At 50.1% G+C, this 22,176-nt stretch overlaps 1 protein-coding gene across 1 annotated transcript; it reads right to left on the bottom strand.

Annotated features, from left to right (window-relative positions):
- Positions 1–4,049: 4,049 nt before the first annotated feature.
- Positions 4,050–12,463, bottom strand: LOC100278654 (uncharacterized). The gene is made up of 8 exons (NM_001151857.2): positions 12,208–12,463; positions 11,906–12,122; positions 11,747–11,821; positions 10,451–10,584; positions 8,253–8,738; positions 7,244–8,011; positions 6,841–7,068; positions 4,050–4,789 (listed from the first exon to the last, which is right to left on the bottom strand). Exons 1-8 carry the CDS (start codon positions 12,268–12,270, stop codon positions 4,313–4,315), a joined length of 2,448 nt encoding a protein of 815 aa, NP_001145329.2. The 5' UTR covers positions 12,271–12,463; the 3' UTR covers positions 4,050–4,312.
- Positions 12,464–22,176: the final 9,713 nt, after the last annotated feature.

Below are 22,176 nucleotides of genomic sequence, written 5' to 3'. Positions count from 1 at the left end.
ACATGTTTTTATTAGAAGCAATAAAGGTTAAGAGACGTCATTCACCTTGAAGTTGGAATAAAATAAACTACCAACGACATGCTGTCGTCGGTAGCGGCTGATATCTGCTTCTAGCTTCGGGAATCCAATACTCTTGGACAGAGTACTGATAACTTTGGCCCCTGTTTGGTCTCGAATACACTCTAATTTCTCATCATCAACGCCTCCGAAGAGGAGTGCCCCAGGTTTGTATCCACAGGATTGGGCATACTCTTTGAGCTCTTCTATTTCAGCTTTTGTTAGATGTTCTCCAATTAAGTTTTGGAACGCGAAGGCTTCGTTTTCTGAAGCTTCGTCAGCAATTTCTTTTCCTTTCTTTGACGCTACGGTCACAGTCTCTTCGGCAACGGTGGCAGCTTCTTCTGCAGCCATGTCTAGCAGCATTTGGTCAATATGTTCAATTGTGCTCTCTAAATTCAAATCTTCGGCTGAGGTAGCTTCGGCGGCTGCGGCCTCCGAAGGTGCAATTTCAATATCTGCCCCCTCTGCAGCTGCTTGTGTTTTTTGGGCCGAAGCTCTTGGCGGTGTTTTGTCAATTACCTCTGTTACGGTAATGATTCTTTGTTTCTTTGCCTTGATTGTTTTCCTCGATTTCCCGGGCTCCTTGTCCTTCTGAAAAAACTTTGTCAGTTGAGGATCCAGTGGACTTAGCTTCGCAGGTAAGGATTCAGTCATTACCTTCAGAATTTCCTCAACAACAGCAGCAGAAGGTGATGCGGGAGTTTCTTCTGCTTCGGATATTTGTTGCTTCGGAGAAGAAGTTTTCCTTTTCTTTGGAATTTTCTTCTTTATTGGCTCTTTTTCACCTTCATCTAGGGCTTCAGTTACCCTTTTCCTTTTTTGGCCTCCGGCACCTTTGTTCAGATTTTCGTAGTCTGGATATTCGAAACCCAAGGCGTCCAACACTCGATTCAGCCTTCGTTTTGGACGGGTGCCGAAGGCTGCGGTCATCAATTGATCTTCTTTTTTGGAATAATTACCAAGTATTTCGTTGCACATCACTTCAATCGTGTCCAGCCACTCTTGGCAAGGAGCTTTAAAGTATTTCTTAAATTTGAAGTAGTAAGGCAAACGTACAAGTTCACCTTTTTTCTTTTCCCCCTCCAGCTTCGGCATTTCCCACTCTTTTACACTAGGGAAAACCTTGAAAGCCAAGAATTCCTGGACCAGGTCCCTTGTACTGATATTCTCTGCAATTATTTTGAATTCATACATTGCTTTTTGAGTCGGACCCTCTGGTAACATGTGGCACTGGGGGCGGGTTTCTCCGAAGGTCAATTCAAGTGGACTCTGTACAAGCTTTTTCTTATCGTCATCAACCTTGACATAGAACCATTCCGATTTCCACCCTGCTGCCCATTTGCTTCGGTAGCTGATCACAGGATACTTCGTAGTTTTCCGATAAGCAAAATTATAGCAACCAAAATTCTCATGTAATCCATCTTTTCTAGCCTTTGTCTGATAGTGCAATTCGTGAACCCGGCAGAAGCTGTCCGCAAACGGTTCCATCGCCTGGCTTCGGAGTGCCCAGATATAAACATTGAGCCTAACGATAGCGTTGGGGGTCAGCTGGTGAAAATAGATCCCAAAATTCTTTAATATCTCTGCAATAATCCCATGAAGGGGGAATCTCAACCCAGCCTTTAAGAAGCTTTTAAAAATAACAATTTCATCTTTCTCCGGCTTTGGGGTAGTCTCTTCTCCCCCGAAGCGTAGTAGCTTCTTTTGATTTTCAGTAAAATAGCCTGACTTTACCATCTTGGACAAATCAGCCTTCGAAACAGTAGATTTCCCGAAGTCCAAATGGCTGGGTTTGCTTGGCGTAGCAAGGTGATAATCATCTTCGGGGTCAGTTTCCTCAGCACCTTCTCCTTCTGCTTCAGCGATTGTTTGTTCCACATCATCAATAGGAGCCTTTTCCGAAGTCACTAACCCGGATCGTCGCATGGCTTCGGAGATAGGGACGGTCTCCGAAGCTTCAGTTTCGTCCCCCTCACGTTCAACCCTAGTTGTAGAACGGACTCTGGCCATTTAACTATGAATTTGTGAAACTTTAATACTTTTTTCTCCGAAGCAGGCTTCAAGATCGAGCTTTGTTCAATTCTGACAAACAAGCTTCGGCGATGGTTAAAAATTTTGGCAGCAAAACAGTGCAAATAGCAGTAAATGCTGTGGTAACTTCACACCTACTCGTCTGTTTATATAGTGCCGCAGGTAAGAAGGCGAAGCGCCAGAAGTTTTGCACCAGGCGGACACCCGCTCGCACTCGCTGTACGGTGGGCCGCAAAGACTGAACAGTAATTCTGCACGGTGGGGTCGCCACGCGCAGGGAAATTGAATCGTTTCTCGACAACGAGCTCAGGGAAGGTGTTTTTGAGACCTTCGGCGCTCCGAAGCTTAAGAAACTTTTTTCACGGATCAAACTCGTTACGAAAAACGATCTAGCACCGCGAAAGGGGCTACTGTTGGGTCCATGCTTCGTCGCCGAAGGTCTTATAGAGAGAAGCGATCCTCGGATGAAGATGTTTGTATAAGATAGCCGAAGGTTCCTCTTCGTAAAGCTTCGGCATTGCAAACCGACTTAAAGATAGAATGACCTTTTAGTCCATAAATGTCTGAGTCAATGTTGTAAGTTTTTATAAGGGGCATACTTGTAATTCCTCACAGGCTGCGTCCTGTGCCTATAAATAGGTGAACAGTACCCCCGTACTGTTCACGCTGACTTGGCATTTGCTTTTGAGCCACACTTGTATTTTCATCCCCTTCCGAGCCGAAGGTACATTTATAATTCAATATTGTTTCTATTACTCTATGATAAGATAATGAAATTAAATGAATAATGTTATATGATTATTCATGCTATCTTTTATGTTTCATATGCTTCGTCTTTTGTATACTGTGATGATGAAGGTTCGTCCTTCATGACCTTCGTCCGGAGATCGTTATATCCTAAGGGAAATAATGCTTTAAAGGACGAAGGACCTTATCGTTTAACATTTTCTGTGTTGCCTTGTTCTTAGCTCATAGCATTTGAGAACAAGTCCCCAGCAGGCGCCTGCTTCCACTTCCAGGAGGCGAAGGCCGTGGCCGGACATGGGCGTGTTCGTCGCCGAGGACGACGTCCCGAGGCTGGACACCATCCTCACGTCCATCCCGGTGGAGGTGGTGCTCAGGAAGCAGCGGCTCCTCGGCGATGAACCGCGCCGTGCTGTTCCCGCAGCCGGGCGACGCGTTCCATCAGATACTCAACGGGCTCGCGCGCAAGCTCCCGCACGGCGACGATGCCTTCTTGAGGACCGAACAGACGGTCCTGGTAGTGGCCTAGTGGGCAGCCTTCAAATTGCCATGGTGTAGGTAGGACTAGTAATGCATTTGTGAAGCTTACAATACATAGCAGTACCAGGTGCCTAAGCTTTCAAATTGCCATGGTTTTTTAGAGAATTTGGTTACTAAAAACTAGAACCGAAATATGCATTTAGAACATGCGAAACTGAGAATTTCGGTTTTAACCGAACCAACCAAAGTTTAGAAGAAGAAAAAACCAACACAATTTTAGAGTTTAGCATAAACGCGTAGATGACCGGATAGAGGATTTATGGTTGGAGATAGATTGTTTTGGGAGGTTGTGTGCTTATTATATATTTAGGGTTTAGGATTCCTATACTGGGTTAAGCCTAAACTTCTATTAGTCTATTAGGTTAATTCAGTTTTCTTAGGTCTACAACCGAAATTACTTCGGTTACTTCGACTTTCGGAAAAATGAAACCAAAATTACTATTGATTCATTTGGTTTCGGTTACTTTGGTTTCTGGGCTGCCCAAGCCTACTAAAAACCAAGACATTTAGTTTGTGCTTGTCAAACAAAGTAATCGCGCCGACTACCTGATAAAAATTCAAAGGAAAATGGCTTGTTACTGTCACAAAGATTTCAGAGGTACCATTTTAGCCACTGTTGTTACCAGCTACAGCTACAGACAGCTAAGCCTTCAGATAGAACTGAACAAGCACACTTCTCGCGCCAACTCCGCAGTCCCGTCAGACAGAATATTTCAAAACATTCGAATACAAGAATCAGAACATTTGCTCGTGCCATGAAGAACCCAAGGCACCCTATCGACCGGACTGACACTACGGAAATCCAAATGCATTTCCACAGTGGCATAATCAGCTTGGGCGCGAATTTATACAGATCTTTTTTATGATGCAACCAACAAACAAGAATCTATCGAGAATGAGCGCTCAATGTACAGCTCTGACGTTGAGGAGAGAAACACTACGTGGGTACAACGTCACCAACTGGGGGAGATGAATCATCAGGCAGCTCGGCGTTCTCTGCTGGTGCTTGGCTGTTGTCACCACCATCCTCGAAACCTTTCTTAAAGAGGTCGTAGTTGGTTGGCTCCAGTGCCTTGAATGGACGTTCTCCTAGTACCCTGGTTAGATCGTCCTGGTGTAGGACTTCCTTCTCGAGCAGCAATTCTGCGATCTGTGCAACTTGCTCCTTGTGCTCTGTTATCAATTCAACTGTTTTCTTGTAGGCCTTGCCAACCCATTCCCGGACCTCATCGTCGATGATGGATGCTGTCTGATTACTGTAAGGCTTGCTCATTTCGAAACCACCATCTTTCTGGGGGAAGGACAGAAGCCCAACCTTTTCACTAAAACCATACACGGCGACCTGTGCATATGTCATTTTGGTAACTTTCTCCAGGTCATTCTGAGCACCAGTTGAGATTTTGCCAATCAAAACCTGAAACAAAGCTCAATTAGCGCATTTCAACAATATGCTTATACCAATTTCTGGTGAGAATACTGTGAAATAAACGGGTACCCCAACATATGACATTGGAACACAGGGAACTGATTATTATTTCTACGAAGTAATACCTTGAGATTATATATAATATTTAGATGGCAACCAAATTGATAAATGTAATGGTATCGACATGTTTCTCACATAGGCAAAGGGGATAATGGAAAATATTAGCGTCTTCTGGTCCACTTAAAATGCAATCAAAAGTTTACATGATGCAGTATCCTGATTTTACCAAGCCAATTATGATTTTTCTACTAAATTGACAACTATGACCATATTCACATGACCTGATCGTAATTTAAGTGGCGATAATATCAATGAAGCAGGCTATAATTAATGTCCTTGTCGAATGTGGGAAGTTCAAACTAGGAATGGCAGTGGGTCGGGATCAGAGCAGGTGCATCATCCACACACCCGCACCCGAAATTTCAACCCGGCCCGAACCCGTGATCGGGTGAAATATGAACCCTGAACCCAAACTCACCGGGGACTCGAAACCCAACCAAAATAACAAAAAAATCCAAAGTTCGCTGCTCACAAACAGAAAATGTGCACGAACAGAAACTGCAAGTCCAAAGTTCGCTGCTCAAAATGGATGACAAGGAAACAATAGATCAAACGACCTGTAGATCACTCAAACAACCTGAGCAAACAGTTCAACTGTAGACAAGGAAAGTAGGAAACACTGGTAGTCAAGCCCTTGAGCGGCACCTCGCTGTCCTGGCAGCGCTAGGGGCGTGGCGGTTCAGGCAGGCGTCCGGTCCTACATGTGCTCGCCGCCGTTGGGTTCTGTGTGTGCAGTGCGCTCATCAGGGTTCAGGTGAGCCGCCCAACGGCTAGATGCAGAGGCCGAGTGCCGTGGATGACCAGTGAGGCAGCAGGCCTGCAGGGGAGGCGGCACTGGGATTGGGGTATTGCCGTGATGGCGTCTTGGCCCCTTGGATTTTTACCGATTTGGGGGTTGGCCGGCTGGGGTAGGTGATGGGCTGATGAGTGCTGGTGGGCTGGGTTACTGTCAGCCTGTCGCTGTATGTAGTTCGGGGCCCGTGGGAAACCCGCCGGTTGGTATTGAAACCCACCCCGAACCTGCAATAATTCGGCCCCTCGAACCTGAAGCCCTGCGGGGAAAGTATAGGACCCAACCCCAGACCCGACAGGTCCAAAACCTGCAGGTCCCCGACCCAAACCCGCCTCACTGTCATCCCTTGTTCAAACTAACAGCTGATTCACTCTATTCAAACATCTACAATACTGTACGTTGTGACAGCACATAAATATTGATAAAATGTTAGCGCACAATGACCATATAAAAACAAACAATACATATATTATCAGCGACCTTAATATCTCACAAATTCTTTACCAACAGTAACGGCGGCGGCGGTGCCTCCTCCCCCTCGGCTGTTCAGCCACGTATCACATGGCAGCGGAGATTCACGACATGCAAGAGATAAGACTATTTTATCTAGTTGTTAGGCAAGACGTGAGGGAGAAAAATAGGTCACCGCGGCAGCGGTGATTGGCGAGTCAGAGACAGCAGGATGCAGAAGAATCTAGGTGAGGGAATTGGAGACTAGGAAAGAGACGAAAAGTTGGGGATTAATAAACGACGAAAACAAAAGGAGAAGGGAGTGCTTGTGGATGTTGCTTGGTTACTCAGGCAAGAGATAAGGCTTATCTTATCTGATTGTTAGTCGATATGTGGGTGAGAAAAATAGATCTACGTGCTTCGGACGTGACGCGCGACGGTGGAAACTTGAAGATAAAGATGTTGGGACCGCAGGTTAGATTATAAAAAAGTATAAGGACTTTTTGCAGAAATGACGATGGTGAATCCAGGAAAACTGATGCTTTATAGGAGTAGAGAAGAGATAATGACTTGAATTGGTTAGTACAGATTTAACAGTATAATAGAAACATTCGTGAAGCCTGACTATTTATCATAAAACATTAGCAAAAATAAGATATGAAAGAAGAAAATGTACCTCCTCTGCAGCACGGCCACCTAATGTCATGCATGTCATATCAAAAAGCTGCTCTTTTGTCATCAAAAGATTTTCATTTGGGACGTATTGTGCAAAGCCTAAAGCAGCTGTTCCACGAGGAACAATTGTAACTTTTAGAAGAGGCTCAGCATGTTCCAAGAACCATCCAGCAACTGCATGTCCAGATTCATGGTAAGCAACAGTACGGCGCTCCAGTTTGCTAATGACCTGCAAAAGGGTTAACGTTCTCAGAGGCCACATAAGGAATAATAGTTGCATGTGCAAAAAGAATGACATTACATAGAAAAAGGCTGTCAAGTAACTTAATTAGGATCCCAATAAGGCACCGAAATAAATCTCACAAATCAGCTTCATAGGTTATACTACTATGATATTCTCTTACCCTATTTTTCTTCTCCAAACCACCGATAATCCTATCAATTGCGGACTCAAAATGCTGCATGGTAATCTGAGTTTCCTCACTTCTCGCAGCAATTAAAGCAGCTTCATTACAAACATTGGCAATGTCAGCTCCTGCGAACCCAGGTGTCAAGGCAGCTAGCCTTTGAGAATAAAATGATGGTTTGTTGTCCAACTTAAGCTTTTTAAGATATATGCGGAATATTTGATCACGGCCCTTTATATCTGGTTTGTCAATTGCTATCTGGCGATCAAATCTTCCTGGCCTTAATAATGCCTTATCCAGGATGTCAGGTCTATTTGTCCCAGCAAGAACAACAACACCAGAAGTTGTTCCAAATCCATCCATCTCTACAAGCAGCTGGTTCAAAGTACTCTCACGTTCATCATTTGAACCTGAAAAACCTCCACGTCCTCTTGCACGACCAATAGCATCGATTTCGTCAATGAATACAATACTAGGAGCACACTGCCTAGCTTCTTGGAACAAGTTCCGTACCCTGGACGGTCCAACACCAACAAACATTTCCATGAAATCTGAACCAGAAATAGACAAAAATGGCACACCAGACTCTCCTGCTGTAGCTTTGGCGAGCAAAGTCTTCCCTGTCCCAGGAGGGCCTACAAGTAGAGCACCTTTGGGTATTTTAGCTCCCAAATCTTCATACTTCTTAGGGTTTTTAAGGAAATGCACAAACTCCATTATTTCTTGTTTTGCTTCGTCACAACCGGCTACATCCTTAAAAAACACCTGGACCAGCAGAAAAGTAGACATTGATGAAAAGACAAATCTTCGAATTTCATGTAGTATGCTTTGTTTCTTAAGAAAAGGGCAAATGAAGCTACAACAAAATTAAGCAATTGGAGTCATCAGAGGTCAAGAATTAGCCTGTGCACAAAATCATTTGGGTGTTGGGCCAGATTATTTTTATCATCCATCAAATATAGAACCAAGTCAAACATTGAGTAACATAAGAAAAGTAATAACAAACCTTATTTTTGGAGTTCTTGTCCATCTTCATCACTGTAGCTTTTCCAATGTTGAAAATACCTCCTCTTCCTTTGCCAGCACCACCTCCAATATTGAAACCACTCTGCATCCTTTTTCCCGTGAAATATAATAGACCAACAATCAATGCTGTTGGGGCAAACCTCATAACTTCTTGGAACCAATTTACTTCAGCAACATAAGTTACTGGGACAAAATCATGTGGATCTATTCCCAAAGCTTCCTGGGCTTCCTCTAACTTCTCTTCAAACAAATCAACACTACCAATATTGAAGTAATACTTGCATCTGCTGGGAGCAGGCTTGCCTGGAGCATCAGTGGTAGTAATATGGATATCACTATCTTGGCCTTGGCTCTTTGGATGAGGTGAACTCCTGATGTAGACCTTCGCTACTGATTTATTTGAAACAACAATGCGATCAACTAAACCAGGTTCTAGTAACTTGTTCTTGAACTCTTGGAAGCTTATCTGCAGATGTTTGATACAAAAGACATTATAACGAACCATTATACTATAGTACGCACACTTAGAAGGGGCAACGACTGCTATGCAAGCAGTCCTTCTTTGCAAGCGTGCAAGCAAACCATCTGGTCCATTAGATTACGATCCAACCACAGATACAACCATGGTTTGTTAGGGGTTTTTTATAAAGATTATTGAGCTGGTGGTGGAAGGGTTTTGTAACACCCCGTCCAATCCCTGGACCGGCGGTACTTACTCCTGGCAGCTCTCTAGGATCATATATTGTCCCCACAGACCAACACGAGTCTTTTGTGCGCACTTTGTCCTCACTCATGCGCACCCGAGAAAACTTCCCGGTCGGTCACCCATCCCAAATTGCTCCAAGCCAAGCACGCTTAACTTGGAGGTTCTTTCGAGACAGGCTTCCGAAAAAGAAGATGCACCTTGTTGGTATGATTACACTATTAATTCTATTAAGCCTTGGGCCAGGACATCCCATCCCAGGGGCCAGGATATCACAATCCACCCCCCTTAGAAGACCGACGTCCTCGTCGGTCAACCCCAATCCAGGAACCTCCCCTCTTGGCCACGTCTGTATGTCTAGTGTCGTCATATACCATGCCATGTGACCACTCCGGGCCCACATGCGCCATGCGCCATATACCCGAACCCCCCTAGCCCACACACGCCCGTGAAACCGCGAGGGTTGGCTCTGATACCACTTGTAACACCCCGTCCAATCCCTGGACCGGCGGTACTTACTCCTGGCAGCTCTCTAGGATCATATATTGTCCCCACAGACCAACATGAGTCTTTTGTGCGCACTTTGTCCTCACTCATGCGCACCCGAGAAAACTTCCCGGTCGGTCACCCATCCCAAATTGCTCCAAGCCAAGCACGCTTAACTTGGAGGTTCTTTCGAGATAGGCTTCCGAAAAAGAAGATGCACCTTGTTGGTATGATTACACTATTAATTCTATTAAGCCTTGGGCCAGGACATCCCATCCCAGGGGCCAGGATATCACAGGTTTAAGTGTTAAATGTGACCTACGGTTGGATCACGATCTAATGGACCAGATGGTTTGCTTGCACGCTTGCAAAGAAGGACTGCTTGCATTGCAGTCGTTGCCCTTAGAAGGGAATGTATATACTTACATGAAATGATATTGCTTGACAGTTTTTAGTTACAGAAAACAATGAATTCCCAATATTGAATTCACAGTCAAAGGCCAGCTAAGAAAATTTCAAGGACAAAGGAAATGGTAGCAAACTAATAATTCTCCCATGCATTGGCGGAAGAGGATCAATGAAAAGAATTTCAATTTAGGACAGTAAATTACACAAAGGTTACTCTGCAATAGTGTATTGTCTCTAAGCCTCTAAGGTCTTTGTGTCTCTTACAGTTCTACTCCCTGGCGTTTCTTGTACCTTATTGTGATCCTGGGAATTTGACTGGAGGACAGGGCAGAGAGTTAAATACAGTGCCTAGCCTTTTTAAAGACTATATAGTGGCGCAGTCTTTTCTCTTCATTTCTTTGAAGTTTGACAAACAAATTTTGCAAGTGTGAACAACACAAACATACATAGAGTACCAGTTCTTAGGGGACTAAAACATAACCCAACAAACATAGCTTACCAGGAAAGGAACAAAATAACAAATGAAACTATCAACTTGCAGAACTATTCTGAACAAGGTTAACAAAGTAGGAAGTAATCACCTCCTTCTGGTCTGCAGAGCTAGATGACATGGATGATAGCATCAGGCCAAGAATCAATAAAGGCGCAAGGAAATTCTGCATGTGTTTCATAGCATTATCCTGAAAATTCCATCCTTCATCTGTATTGGATTCCTCTGCGCGCCAGAATATTGCATTTCATCAGAAGTGAAATAGTTAGCACTGATGTCACAAAACTACACATTGAAGCACAGTGTGCATAAATCATTATACATCCGTACTCCAAGAGCCATTTATAAAGTATAACTGGTATAACAATTTACCAAAGCAGTTGCAGCTAAGACTGCCTCCAACAAGGCACCCTAAATGGTTCTGTACTCTAAATTTAGAGTACGAAACGTTCTCTACACCGTCCAACAAGGAACTCTAAAAGGAACTCTAAAATATAGAGGACGTACGGCGAACTCTAAACATAGAGGAGTCTTTACGTGCGCTATCCGCCTGGTCAGAACTGGGGCCCGCTCTTCAATGTGGTCTACAGCTACCTCAGCTACCTCCGCTGGCCGATTAATTCTATTATTTTTTTTGCGTGTAAACATAATAGTAACAGCATTTTTGCTAATTGAGATTATTAAATTAGTATTATCAGTTTATGTCCAATACATATATAGATATGTACGTAGACGACGTTATAAAAAAACGATTAGTAATGTCGGTTGCAAAATGTAATTATTATAATTAGTTCCTAATTCATTTTTATAAAATTTCTAGAAATAAATAACTTTATTTTTCCATTACGCACATAAGTTCAAATTGTATTAATATAAAAAAATGAGTGTTAAAAATGAGTATATGAATTCTGTTATCACTGTAGATATAGAGTACCGAATTTAGAGGACGTTGCTGGAGTTGGCGAAGATATAGAGGACGAAATTTTTTAGAGGGTTCTGTAAAGGACAGAGAATATTCCTTTAGGGGATAGAATTTAGGGGACGTTGCTGGAGACAGCCTAAGGGTGGTAATGGGCTCTAAATTTTACACTATAAAATTTAAGGATCGGATCGGATTAGGATGGGGCTCTATTTCTATTCACTTTTGAACTAAAATTATTTTAAAGGCTCAAAAAAATGAAGAAACATTTGAACCGCGATCCATTACCACCCCTAGTTGCAGCAAAAGGGAAATCAACAAATAACACGTTAGTTGGCAACTTGTTAGTCAACTCAAATATATGCACCGATTCCATTTACTATGGGCGCCTAAAAAAGCTATGATATTTGCATCCATAACATGGCTAACATCCTCTACACAATCAAGTCAAGCGCGAAGGAAACTTACGCTTAGATTCAGACTTGTTTGTACCATCTCCTTTAGGCACCTCCTTCTTACCCTTGGGGTAATAGTTCTCGTAGTCTAAAATCAGAAAAGGGGCACCATTTCAGAAACAGAGCCACCAAAAACCATTGGTAATAATCTCATCAAAACGAGGGGACGTACTCTTCTTGGACCCGTCCGAGAAGAGGCGTCGGAAATGTGGGCTGGCGAGGACATATCTCCAATCCACGGTCTTGCCCGCGGATGGCTTCCCAAGAGCTGCCGACGAGGCCGCAGTCAGGTAGCTGCGAACAAATCCTGCCGCCCCACCCTCACCGCCGTGGACGGGCGGCGGTAGCGGTGGCGCGGGCGGCTGCCGGAGGCCCCCGAGCTGGAAACCCTAGAAGGAGCAGCGAGAGGTCAGACCTGCGAGAGGAGGATAGGGGGGCCGGGGAGGGGATGAGAACTTGAGAAGGGATACTCGCCTGGCGCGGGCGGGAGGAGCGCGCGGACCGGCCGAGGGCGCGGGCGAGGGAGGCGAGCGTCATGTCGGCTGCGGCGGCGGCGGCGGCGCCGTGCGCATGGGAGGGCGGAGGGACCGGGCCGTCCGGATCCAAGCGAGAGGGGTCGCGTCGAGGTCGGGGCGATAGAGGTGTGTGTGTGTGTTCTGAGATTTTTTTTGTTCTTTTGCGCAAGGCCCCGGTCTGTTCTTGAATGTTGTGATGAGGAAGTGGAGGAGAGGGATCGCCGCGGCGGCGAGGGTCCGTGTGGGGAAAATAGCAGCGCGCCAGTGGTCTGGTTTTGGGCTCGGGCGGGCCGGCGGCGCTCACGGGAATGGGTGCGAAGTGTAAAGTAAAAAAAAATCTACGGATCAGAGTGAATTTCAGTTCGCGTTGAGGGGCTGCAGCGCTGCACTGCTGCTGCAGAGCGAGTCGGGGTTGGAAATTGACCACCTGCACCGGTGATTCGCAATTCTCGTCGTCTCTTGAAAACTGTGGACGGGTTAAATTTGATCGGAATTTGTGTTGCTACAGCTGTGAAAGAATATATAAATACATTCTTGTGTAGAAAGTGTTGTTCAGAAGAGAGCGGCCGGGACGGCAGGCATGGTCGGGCTTGTAACACGGGGCCAGCAAAGTTGTGAGGTCAAAAACGGCCATCGGTTGGCTAATCGCAGTCCACAACTAATTGCTTACCCCGCATCAATCTTGATTCCCAAGAAAGGAAGAAACGCTGATGGATTTCTTATATAAAGCAGAAAAAGAGAAACTCGGTCGAGGTTGCGCTGGGTACTGGGAAGCTGGCTGCTGGTTTCCAACTTGCCGAGAAGTGGGAAAGGGATGGCATGGCGAAGCAGTGGCGTCAGCAGCACACATGTACCCTGTGACATGATGGAAAAAAATTATTTCTCGCTGGTTTGCAGGCCCTCACGTAACACTGCAGGTTCAACAAATTACCAAGGATTAAATCGTAAACTTTAATCTATTGTTGGTCTTCAAATAGTGAATGTGAGAGACTGCAAAGTAGTGTCTTTGCATCCGGATGTAGAGAATTTTTTTCCGACATGAATGTTTAGAGCTAGAGCACCATCAACGCGCACATAGACGGTTCATTTGGAGCAGCTTCTCCTTAACTTAAAGCAATCTCTCCTTCCTCTAAAAAACGACACAGTTCTGAGACTTTTTTCTGCGATTCTTCTCTCTGTGTTAGCTCCGATTAGGGTCAAACACTAGAAGTGTATCGTCTTGTGATGCTCTCCGCGGGAGCGTGGATGGTCCGTGGCTCTGGACCGGACGGTCTGCAACCTTACTGCAGGAGCGGCTCCTCTCTATGTCATTCTAGACGGACCGCGCTCTGAGCCAGACGACCCGCGTGTATGCAGATGGTCTTCTTCCTCACGAAGAACCCTAGAACTCGCCCTCTAGGAGAGAGATCTTAGGGTGCTCCGAGTCGACAGACTACCCAAGATGCCCCTAGACGACATAGAGTCGCCTATGAATTAAGAAATCATGTCGAGAAAGAGGACTTCCTTTAGAAAAAGATCCAGGGAAATGTCCCCAGCTCGATGAACCTAAAGACATTCAATCTCCTAGCAGATAACTACGACGAGCTCCTCTAAAACCTAGATCTTGCCCCCCGGAGGGACCTCGCCAGGGAGGAAAGATCTAGAGTTGTCTTGTATCAGCAGGCCACCCAAGATGCCTCAAGACGATACGGAGTCGAAGCGAGGAGACGATTGAAATAGGGAAACTACGACTAGAGCTACGCTACACTAGACTAGGGCTCCGACCTGAACTAGTATAACTCGTGTCTCAGATCCACCTCCGAGCTACTCGTAGCTCACTATTCGGAACGAGTCCGCGCTAGCACCCCTGCCTGTCGGGTACCGTAATTAGGGGTACCCACAATACTCCTAAACGCGGCCGGAAAACATCTTAGGAACAAACCATAAACAGCTAATAAAGCGCGGTTCAAGTCAGGGCCTCGTCTACCAAGGGACACAACCTCATCCGAGCCCAGCCTCGGCCTCGGGCGAGAACAGTAGTCCCGGGCGGATTCACACCTCGCCCGAGGGCCTCCTCAGGCAGTGAGCGCACCCTCGGCTCGCCTGAAGCCCAGCTTGAGCAGACTTTGCCGTGCAGCGACCTCGGCCGGATCGCCCTCCCAACCGACCGTATCGCATGCGCATTTAATGCGGGGATCGCCTGACACCTTATCCTGACACGCGTGCCTCAGTCGGCAAGGTCGAAGTGACCGCAGTCACTTTGCCCCTTTACTGACCGTTCTGACAGGAAAACAACACTGTACGCCCCGCTCCGGCTACTGTGCCAACCACCAGGGTAAAACTGAGTCACGATCTCCCACGAGTTCGGCCTCGGGCGCAACAGGGAGCTCCGCCTCGCCCGACCTCAGGCCTCGGCCTCGGGAGAAGGTCTCCTCCTCGCCCGACCTCAGGCCTCAGCCTCTGCCTTGGCCTCGGGAGAACGTCTCCGCCTCGCCTGATCCAGGCCTCGGCCTCGGGAGGAGTCACATCCTCGCCCGACCTCGGCCTCGGCCTCTCGAGAAGTCTCCGCCTCGCCCGACCTCAGCCTCGGGCCGACTTCACTACAGGGGATACATCATTACCCTACTCCTAGCTAGCTGCCTCAGGCTATGAAAGAACAAGACCGGTGTCCCATCTAAGGTTACTCCGGTAACAGGTAATGATGGTTCCCCGCGTGCGCCCATGACGTCGGTTGCTCACAAACCCTCTACGGAAGCAAGCAAACGTCAGCAGGATCCATGCCGCACCGCCAGCTATGCTTCTACAGGGCTCAAGGCACTTCTCCGACGGCCACGTTAGCTCGTGTACAGGGTTCAAGGCGCTCCTCCGCCAGCCATGTTAGCACATAGCTACACCCCCATTGTACAGTTGGGCATCTCCTTGTATCTATAAAAGGGGATGTCCAGGGCTTTCCTAAGGGAGAGGTTGGCATATGTTCACGTTAACACACAGACACGTTGGCACACGTTGACGACGGGGCACGTCGACATAGAGGGAGGCGGGGCAAACGAGATAGGCAAAGACGGACGCACGCAGGGACTCTCTCTCTCTCGCTCTCGCCCTCGCTCTCTCGCGATGCTTGTAACCCCTACTACGAGCACCCCGGTGCAGGATAACATAAGCCTCATTTCCCTCTTGTGTTCCATTTTGCATCAACCCATCTGGGCAGGGGCACGCAGCAACAAATTCACTGGTTGGTTGACGGACCTCGCGGGTCTGAAACGCCGACAGTTGGCGCTCCAGGTAGGGGCCCGCTGCGTGTTTACGAATACTTTCCCGTTGAGTTCCAGATGGGTAGCCTTCAGCAGCCTCTTCAGCCGGGGACGCTGCTCCGCTTCGGGAGTCTCGAGTTCATGTCCCGCGACGGCGGCTACAACATGATACTCCTCCCCTCGCAGCACGACAGCAACGACGGTCGTAGGCTCGCCCGGCGGCGGCGAACTCGACGACGACTTCCCACCGTGGTAGAAGAGGAACACCCGGGTTTGCCCCGCCACCCTCCTCGCCGGAGGAGGAGGAGACGGGGCAACCGTGGCTAGGCAGGAGGCGACACCTCGTCGGCTGTCGGACCAGAGCGAGTCGACGACGTCGGCACCCCTGCGGGGGACATGTCGAGTGTTGTCCTCGCACCTGAGACAACAACGGGTAACGCTTCCCCGCTACATGCCAACTCCAAGCAGACCGATGACGCCAGCACCCTCGCAAAGGACTTGCTGGGTGTTAGCCTCGTACCTGAGATAACGGTGCATTCCGTCCCGACGCGACTTCACCACCGTCCATCAACCAAAAGGTACCGTCCGTTTTCCACCCTGTCCCTTTTAGATTCAGCTTCGATCCACCAAGCGACCCCGCTTCGGTGAGCGCTTTCGCGAGGGCATATCCTAACCTTCCAGGGTACCATATGTGGTCAACCTGGGACCGACTGACGGTCGTCTCAACCTACGGACCCACGGGTTCCGAGGAAGAGGACGACTCCGACTTCGGTTGGGATTTCTCCGGGCTCCGTGATCCCAGTGCCGTGCGAGACTTCATGTCCACATATGACTACTGCCTCTCCGGCTGCTCTGACGATGGCCACAGCCTCGGCGACGAGGGTTACGACCCAAGTCGCGAGTGTTTCCACATCGATCAGGGGGATCACGGCGAAGACAACCACCTCGGCATGCCGGAAGATGACAACGCCCCTGTGCCTGCGTCTCGCGTTGACATCCCGTGGGAGCTAGCTGTGGTCCCAGTCCCTGCAGGGGGTCAGGACACACAGCTCGAGCAATTCTGCGAGATGCAGGACAGGCTCAACGAAGAAGCGGGGCGGCTTGTGCAGCTCCGACAAAACATCGAGCAGGGATAGGCAGGCCGAGCACTCGCCGGAGGAGCGCGTCATCGGGCCCGGGACGTCCAGCGCCGTATCGTTGACGGTGCCAGGGCAGGGCTGCCCCGGCCTTCAGCGGGGTCGGCCAGAATCTAGCTGCAGCAGCGATGCTGCTTCGAACGATGCCGGAGCCATCCACCACCGAGGGGCGGCGTATCCAGGGCGAACTCAAGGATCTCCTGGAAGATGCCGCAGTCCGACGAGCTGAGAGCTCTGCCTCCCGAAGGCAAGGGTTCCCCTTGGAGCATCGCGCAACGCCCTCCCGACGCATACGGGAGGCCTCGGTTCGCACCGAGCGCACACGGGACGGGACGCCCGCGGCCCCGGATCGCCTCGGCGACGAGCAATGCCGCTGCGACCGTCGAGCCTGCCTCGAGGAAAGGGTGCGCCGAGGCTACCACCCCAGGCCCGGGGGACGCTATGACAGTGAGGAGGATCGGAGCCCCTCGCCCGAACCGCCAGGTCCGTGAGTCTTAAGTCGGGCCATACGACGGGCGTCGTTCCCGGCTTGGTTCCGACCCCCGACTACCATCACCAAGTACTCAGGGGAGACAAGGCCGGAGTTGTGGCTCGCAGATTACCGGCTGGCATGCCAGTTGGGAGGGACGGACGACGACAACCTCATCATCCGCAACCTCCCCCTCTTCCTCTCCGATGCTGCCCGGGCATGGCTGGAGCATCTGCCTCCTGCGCAGATCTCCGACTGGGACGACCTTGTCAAGGCCTTCGTGGGAAACTTCCAAGGTACATACGTGCGCCCTGGGAACTCATGGGATCTCTGAAGCTGCCGCCAACAGCCAGGGGAATCCCTACGAGAGTACATCCGGCGGTTTTCGAAGCAGCGCACCAAGCTGCCCAACATCACCGACTCGGACGTCATCGGGGCATTCCTCGCCGGCACCACGTGCCGGGACCTGGTGAGCAAACTGGGGCGCAAGATTCCCACCAAGGCGAGCGAATTGATGGACATTGCCACCAAGTTTGCCTCTGGTCAGGAGGCGGTCGAAGCCATCTTCCGGAAGGACAAGCAGCCTCAGGGAAGACCGAAGGAAGACGACCCCGAGGCGTCCGCCCAGCGCAGCACGAAGAAGAAGGCCAAGAAGAAGGCGCAAGCGAAACGCGACGCCGTTGACGCGGATCTCGTTGCTGCCGCCGAGCACAGGAACCCCCGGAAACCTCCCGGAGGGGTCAACACGTTCGACAAGATGCTCAAGGAGTCGTGCCTCTATCACAGGGGTCCCGTCAAGCACACCCTTGAGGAATGCGACATGCTCCGTCGTTACTTCATCAAGGCTGGACCCTCGGCAGAAGGTGGCAAGGACCAAGGCGACAACAAGAAGGGGGGCGACAAGGATGAGGAGTTCCCGGAGGTCCACAACTGCTTCATGATCTACGGCGGACAGGTGGCGAACGCCTCGTCTCGGCACCGCAAGCAGGAGCGCCGGGAGGTCTGCTCGGTGTAGGTAGCGGCGCCGGTCTACCTAGACTGGTCTGACAAGCCCATCACCTTCGACCAAGGCGACCACCCCGACTGCGGTACGAAGGTACCCGCTCGTCGTCAACCCCGTCATCGGCAACGCTAGGCTCACCAAGGTCCTCATGGACGGAGGCAGCAGCCTCAACATCATCTACGCCGAGACCCTAGGGCTCTTGGGGATCGATCTGTCCATGATCCGGGCTGGTGCAGCGCCTTTTCACGGGATCGTCCCCGGTAAGCGCGTCCTGCCCCTTAGGCAACTTGACTTGCCCGTCTGCTTCAGAACTTCCTCCAACTTCCGAAAGGAAACTCTCACTTTCGAGGTGGTCGGGTTCCGAGGGACCTACCACGCGGTGCTGGGAAGACCGTGCTACGCCAAGTTCATGGACGTCCCCAACTACACGTACCTCAAGCTCAAGATGTCAGGCCCCAACGGGACCATCATCGTCGGATCCACGTACCGCCACACTTACGAGTGCGACGTGGAATGCGTGGAGTACGCTGAGGCCATCGCCGAGTCCGAGGCCCTCATCGCCGACCTGGATTGCCTCTCCAAGGAGGCGCCTGATGCAAAGCGCCGCGCCGGCAACTTCGAACCGGCCGAGGCGGTCAAGTCCGTCGCCCTCGACCCCAGCAACGACGCCGGCAAGAAGGTCAGGGTCGGCTCCGAGCTCGACCCCAAATAGGAAGCAGTGCTCGTCGACTTTCTCTGCGCAAACACCGAAATCTTTGCGTGGAGTCCCTCGGACATGCCAGGCATACCGAGGGATGTCGCCGAGCACTCGCTGGACATCTGAGGCGGTGCCCGACCCGTGAAACAGCACCTGCGCCGTTTTGATGAAGAAAAGCTCAGGGCCATAGGCGAGGAGGTCCACAAGCTGATGGCTGCAGGGTTCATCAAAGAGGTATTCCATCCAGAATGGTTAGCTAACTCTGTGCTTGTAAAGAAAAAAGGTGGGAAATGGAGGATGTGCGTAGACTACACTGGTTTAAACAAAGCATGTCCAAAAGTTCCCTACCCTCTGCCTCGCATCGACCAAATTGTGGACTCCACTGCTGGGTGCAAAACCCTGTCATTCCTCAACGCCTATTCAGGTTATCACCAAATCAAGATGAAAGAGTCCGACCAGCTCGCGACTTCTTTTATCACACTTTTGGCATGTATTGTTATACTACTATGCCATTTGGCTTAATGAATGCAGGTGCAACCTACCAAAGGTGCATGAACCATGTGTTCGGAGAGCACATCGACAAAACGGTCGAGGCTTACGTCGATGACATCGTTGTCAAGACAAGAAAGGCCTCCGATCTCCTCTCTGACCTCGAAGTAACTTTTGGGTGCCTGCGCGCAAAAGGCGTAAAACTCAATCCCGAGAAGTGTGTCTTCGGAGTCCCCCGAGGCATGCTCCTAGGGTTCATCGTCTCCGAGCGAGGCATCGAGGCCAACCCGGAGAAAATCGCGGCCATCACCAACATGGGACCCATCAAGGATTTAAAAGGAGTACAAAGGGTCATGGGATGCCTTGCGGCTCTGAGCCGCTTCATCTCGCGCCTTGGCGAGAAAGGATTGCCCTTGTACCGCCTCTTAAGGAAGGCTGAGCGCTTCACTTGGACCCCCGAGGCCGAGGAAGCCCTCGGAAACTTAAAGGCACTCCTTACTAATGCGCCCATCTTGGTGCCCATCGCTGCGGGAGAAGCCCTCTTGATTTACGTAGCCGCAACCACTTAGGTGGTCAGCGCCGCGATCGTAGTCAAGAGACGAGAAGAAGGGCATGCACTGCTCGTCCAGAGGCTGGTCTACTTCATCAGTGAGGTCCTATCCGAGACCAAGATCCGCTACCCGCAAATCTAGAAGCTACTATACGTAGTAATTCTGACACGGCGAAAATTGCGACACTACTTCGAGTCTCATCCGGTGACTGTGGTGTCATCCTTCCCCCTGGGAGAGATCATCTAGTGCCGAGAGGCCTCGGGTAGGATAGCAAAATGGGCGGTGGAACTCCTGGGCGAAACAATTTCATTTGCCCCTCGGAAGGCCATAAAATCTCAAGTCTTGGCAGACTTCCTGGCTGAATGGGTCGACACCCAATTGCCGACAGCTCCAATCCAGCCCGAGCTTTGGACCATGTATTTCGATGGGTCACTGATGAAAACAGGAGCAGGTGCTGGCTTGCTCTTCATCTCACCCCTCGGGAAACATGTGCGCTACGTGCTGCGCCTCCATTTTCCGGTGTCAAACAACGTGGCCGAGTACGAGGCTTTGGTTGATGGGTTGCGCATCGTCGTCGAGCTAGGGGTTCAGCGCCTCGACGCTCAGGGCGACTCGCAGCTTGTCATTGACCAAGTCATGAAAAACTCCCACTACCGCGATCGAAAAATGGAGGCCTATTGCGATGAAGTTCGGCGCTTGGAAGATAAGTTCCACGGGCTGGAACTCAACCATGTTGCTCGACGGTACAACGAGACCGCGGATGAGATGGCAAAAATAGCCTCGGGGCGGACGACGGTTCCCCCGGACGTCTTCTCCAGGGACATATATCAACCATCCGTCAAACTCGACGACGCGCCCGAACCCGACGAGACCTCGGCCCAGCCCGAGGTACCCTCGGCCACCGAGGGTGAGGCCTTGCGCATTGAGGGAGAGCGGAATGTGGTTGTGCCAAACCAAAACTGGCAGACCCCGTACCTGCAATATCTCCTCCGAGGAGAGCTGCCCCTCGACAAGGCCGAAGCTCGATGACTGGCTCGGCGCGCCAAGTCGTTCATTTTGCTGGGTGACGAAAAAGAGTTATACCACCGCAGCCCCTCAGGCATTCTCCAACGATGCATATCCGTCGCCCAGGGACAAGAGCTATTACAAGAAATACACTCGGGGGCTTGCGGTCACCATGCAGCACCTCGGACCCTCGTGGGAAACGCTTTCCGACAAGGTTTCTACTGGCCGACCGCGGTGGCCGACGCCACTAGGATTGTACGCTCCTGTCGAGGGTGTCAATTCTACGCGAGACAGACGCACCTGTCCGCTCAGACCCTGCAAACAATACCCATCACTTGGTCGTTTGCCATATGTGGTCTGGACCTCGTCGGTCCCTTGCAGAAGGTACTTGGGGGCTTCAAGCACCTGCTGGTCGCCGTTGACAAATTCTCCAAGTGGATCGAGGTCCGACCCTTAACCAGCATCGGGTCCGAGCAGGCGGTGGCGTTCTTCACAAATATCATCCATCGCTTTGGGGTCCCAAACTCCATCATCACCGATAATGGCACACAGTTCACTGGGAAGAAGTTCCTGGACTTCTGCGAAGGCCACCACATCCGTGTGGACTGGGCCACCGTGGCTCACCCAATGACAAATGGGCAGGTGGAGTGCGCCAACGGTATGATTTTGCAGAGACTAAAGCCGAGGATCTACAACGACCTCAACAAGTTCGGCAAGCGGTGGATAAAAGAACTACCCTCGATGGTTTGGAGTCTGAGGACGACGCCGAGCCAGGCCACGGGTTTCTCGCCGTTCTTTCAAGTCTATGGGGCCAAGGCCATCTTACCCATAGACTTGAAATATGGTTCCCCGAGGACAAAGGTTTACGACGACCAAAGCAACCAGACCAGCCGAGAAGATTCGTTGGACCAGCTGGAAGAGGCACGGAACGTGGCCTTACTACACTCGGCGCGGTATCAGCAGTCTCTGTGACGCTACCATGCCCGAAGGGTTCGGCCCCGAGGCTTCCAAGTGGGAGACTTGGTACTTCGGTTGCGACAAGACGCCCGAGGGCGCCACAAGCTTACTCCTCCCTGGGAAGGGCCCTTCATCATCGCCAAGATTTTGAAGCCCGGGACATACAAGCTGGCCAACGATCAAGGCGAGGTCTACAACAACGCTTGGAACATCCAACAGCTACGTCGCTTCTACCCTTAAAAACGTTTCAAGTCGTTCATGTATCTCGCTTTTCTTTACATGCATAAATAAAGTCTAACCATCAAGGTAGGATCAGCCTTGCCTCGGCAAAGCCCGACCCTCCCTCGGGGCTAGAAGGGGGGAACCCCCTCTGCGTCAAAATTTTCCTCGG

Source organism: Zea mays, chromosome 8 (genome assembly GCF_902167145.1).
Source record: "Zea mays cultivar B73 chromosome 8, Zm-B73-REFERENCE-NAM-5.0, whole genome shotgun sequence".
Lineage (NCBI taxonomy): Eukaryota > Viridiplantae > Streptophyta > Magnoliopsida > Poales > Poaceae > Zea > Zea mays.
This window is presented reverse-complemented; position numbering and strand designations above follow the sequence as displayed.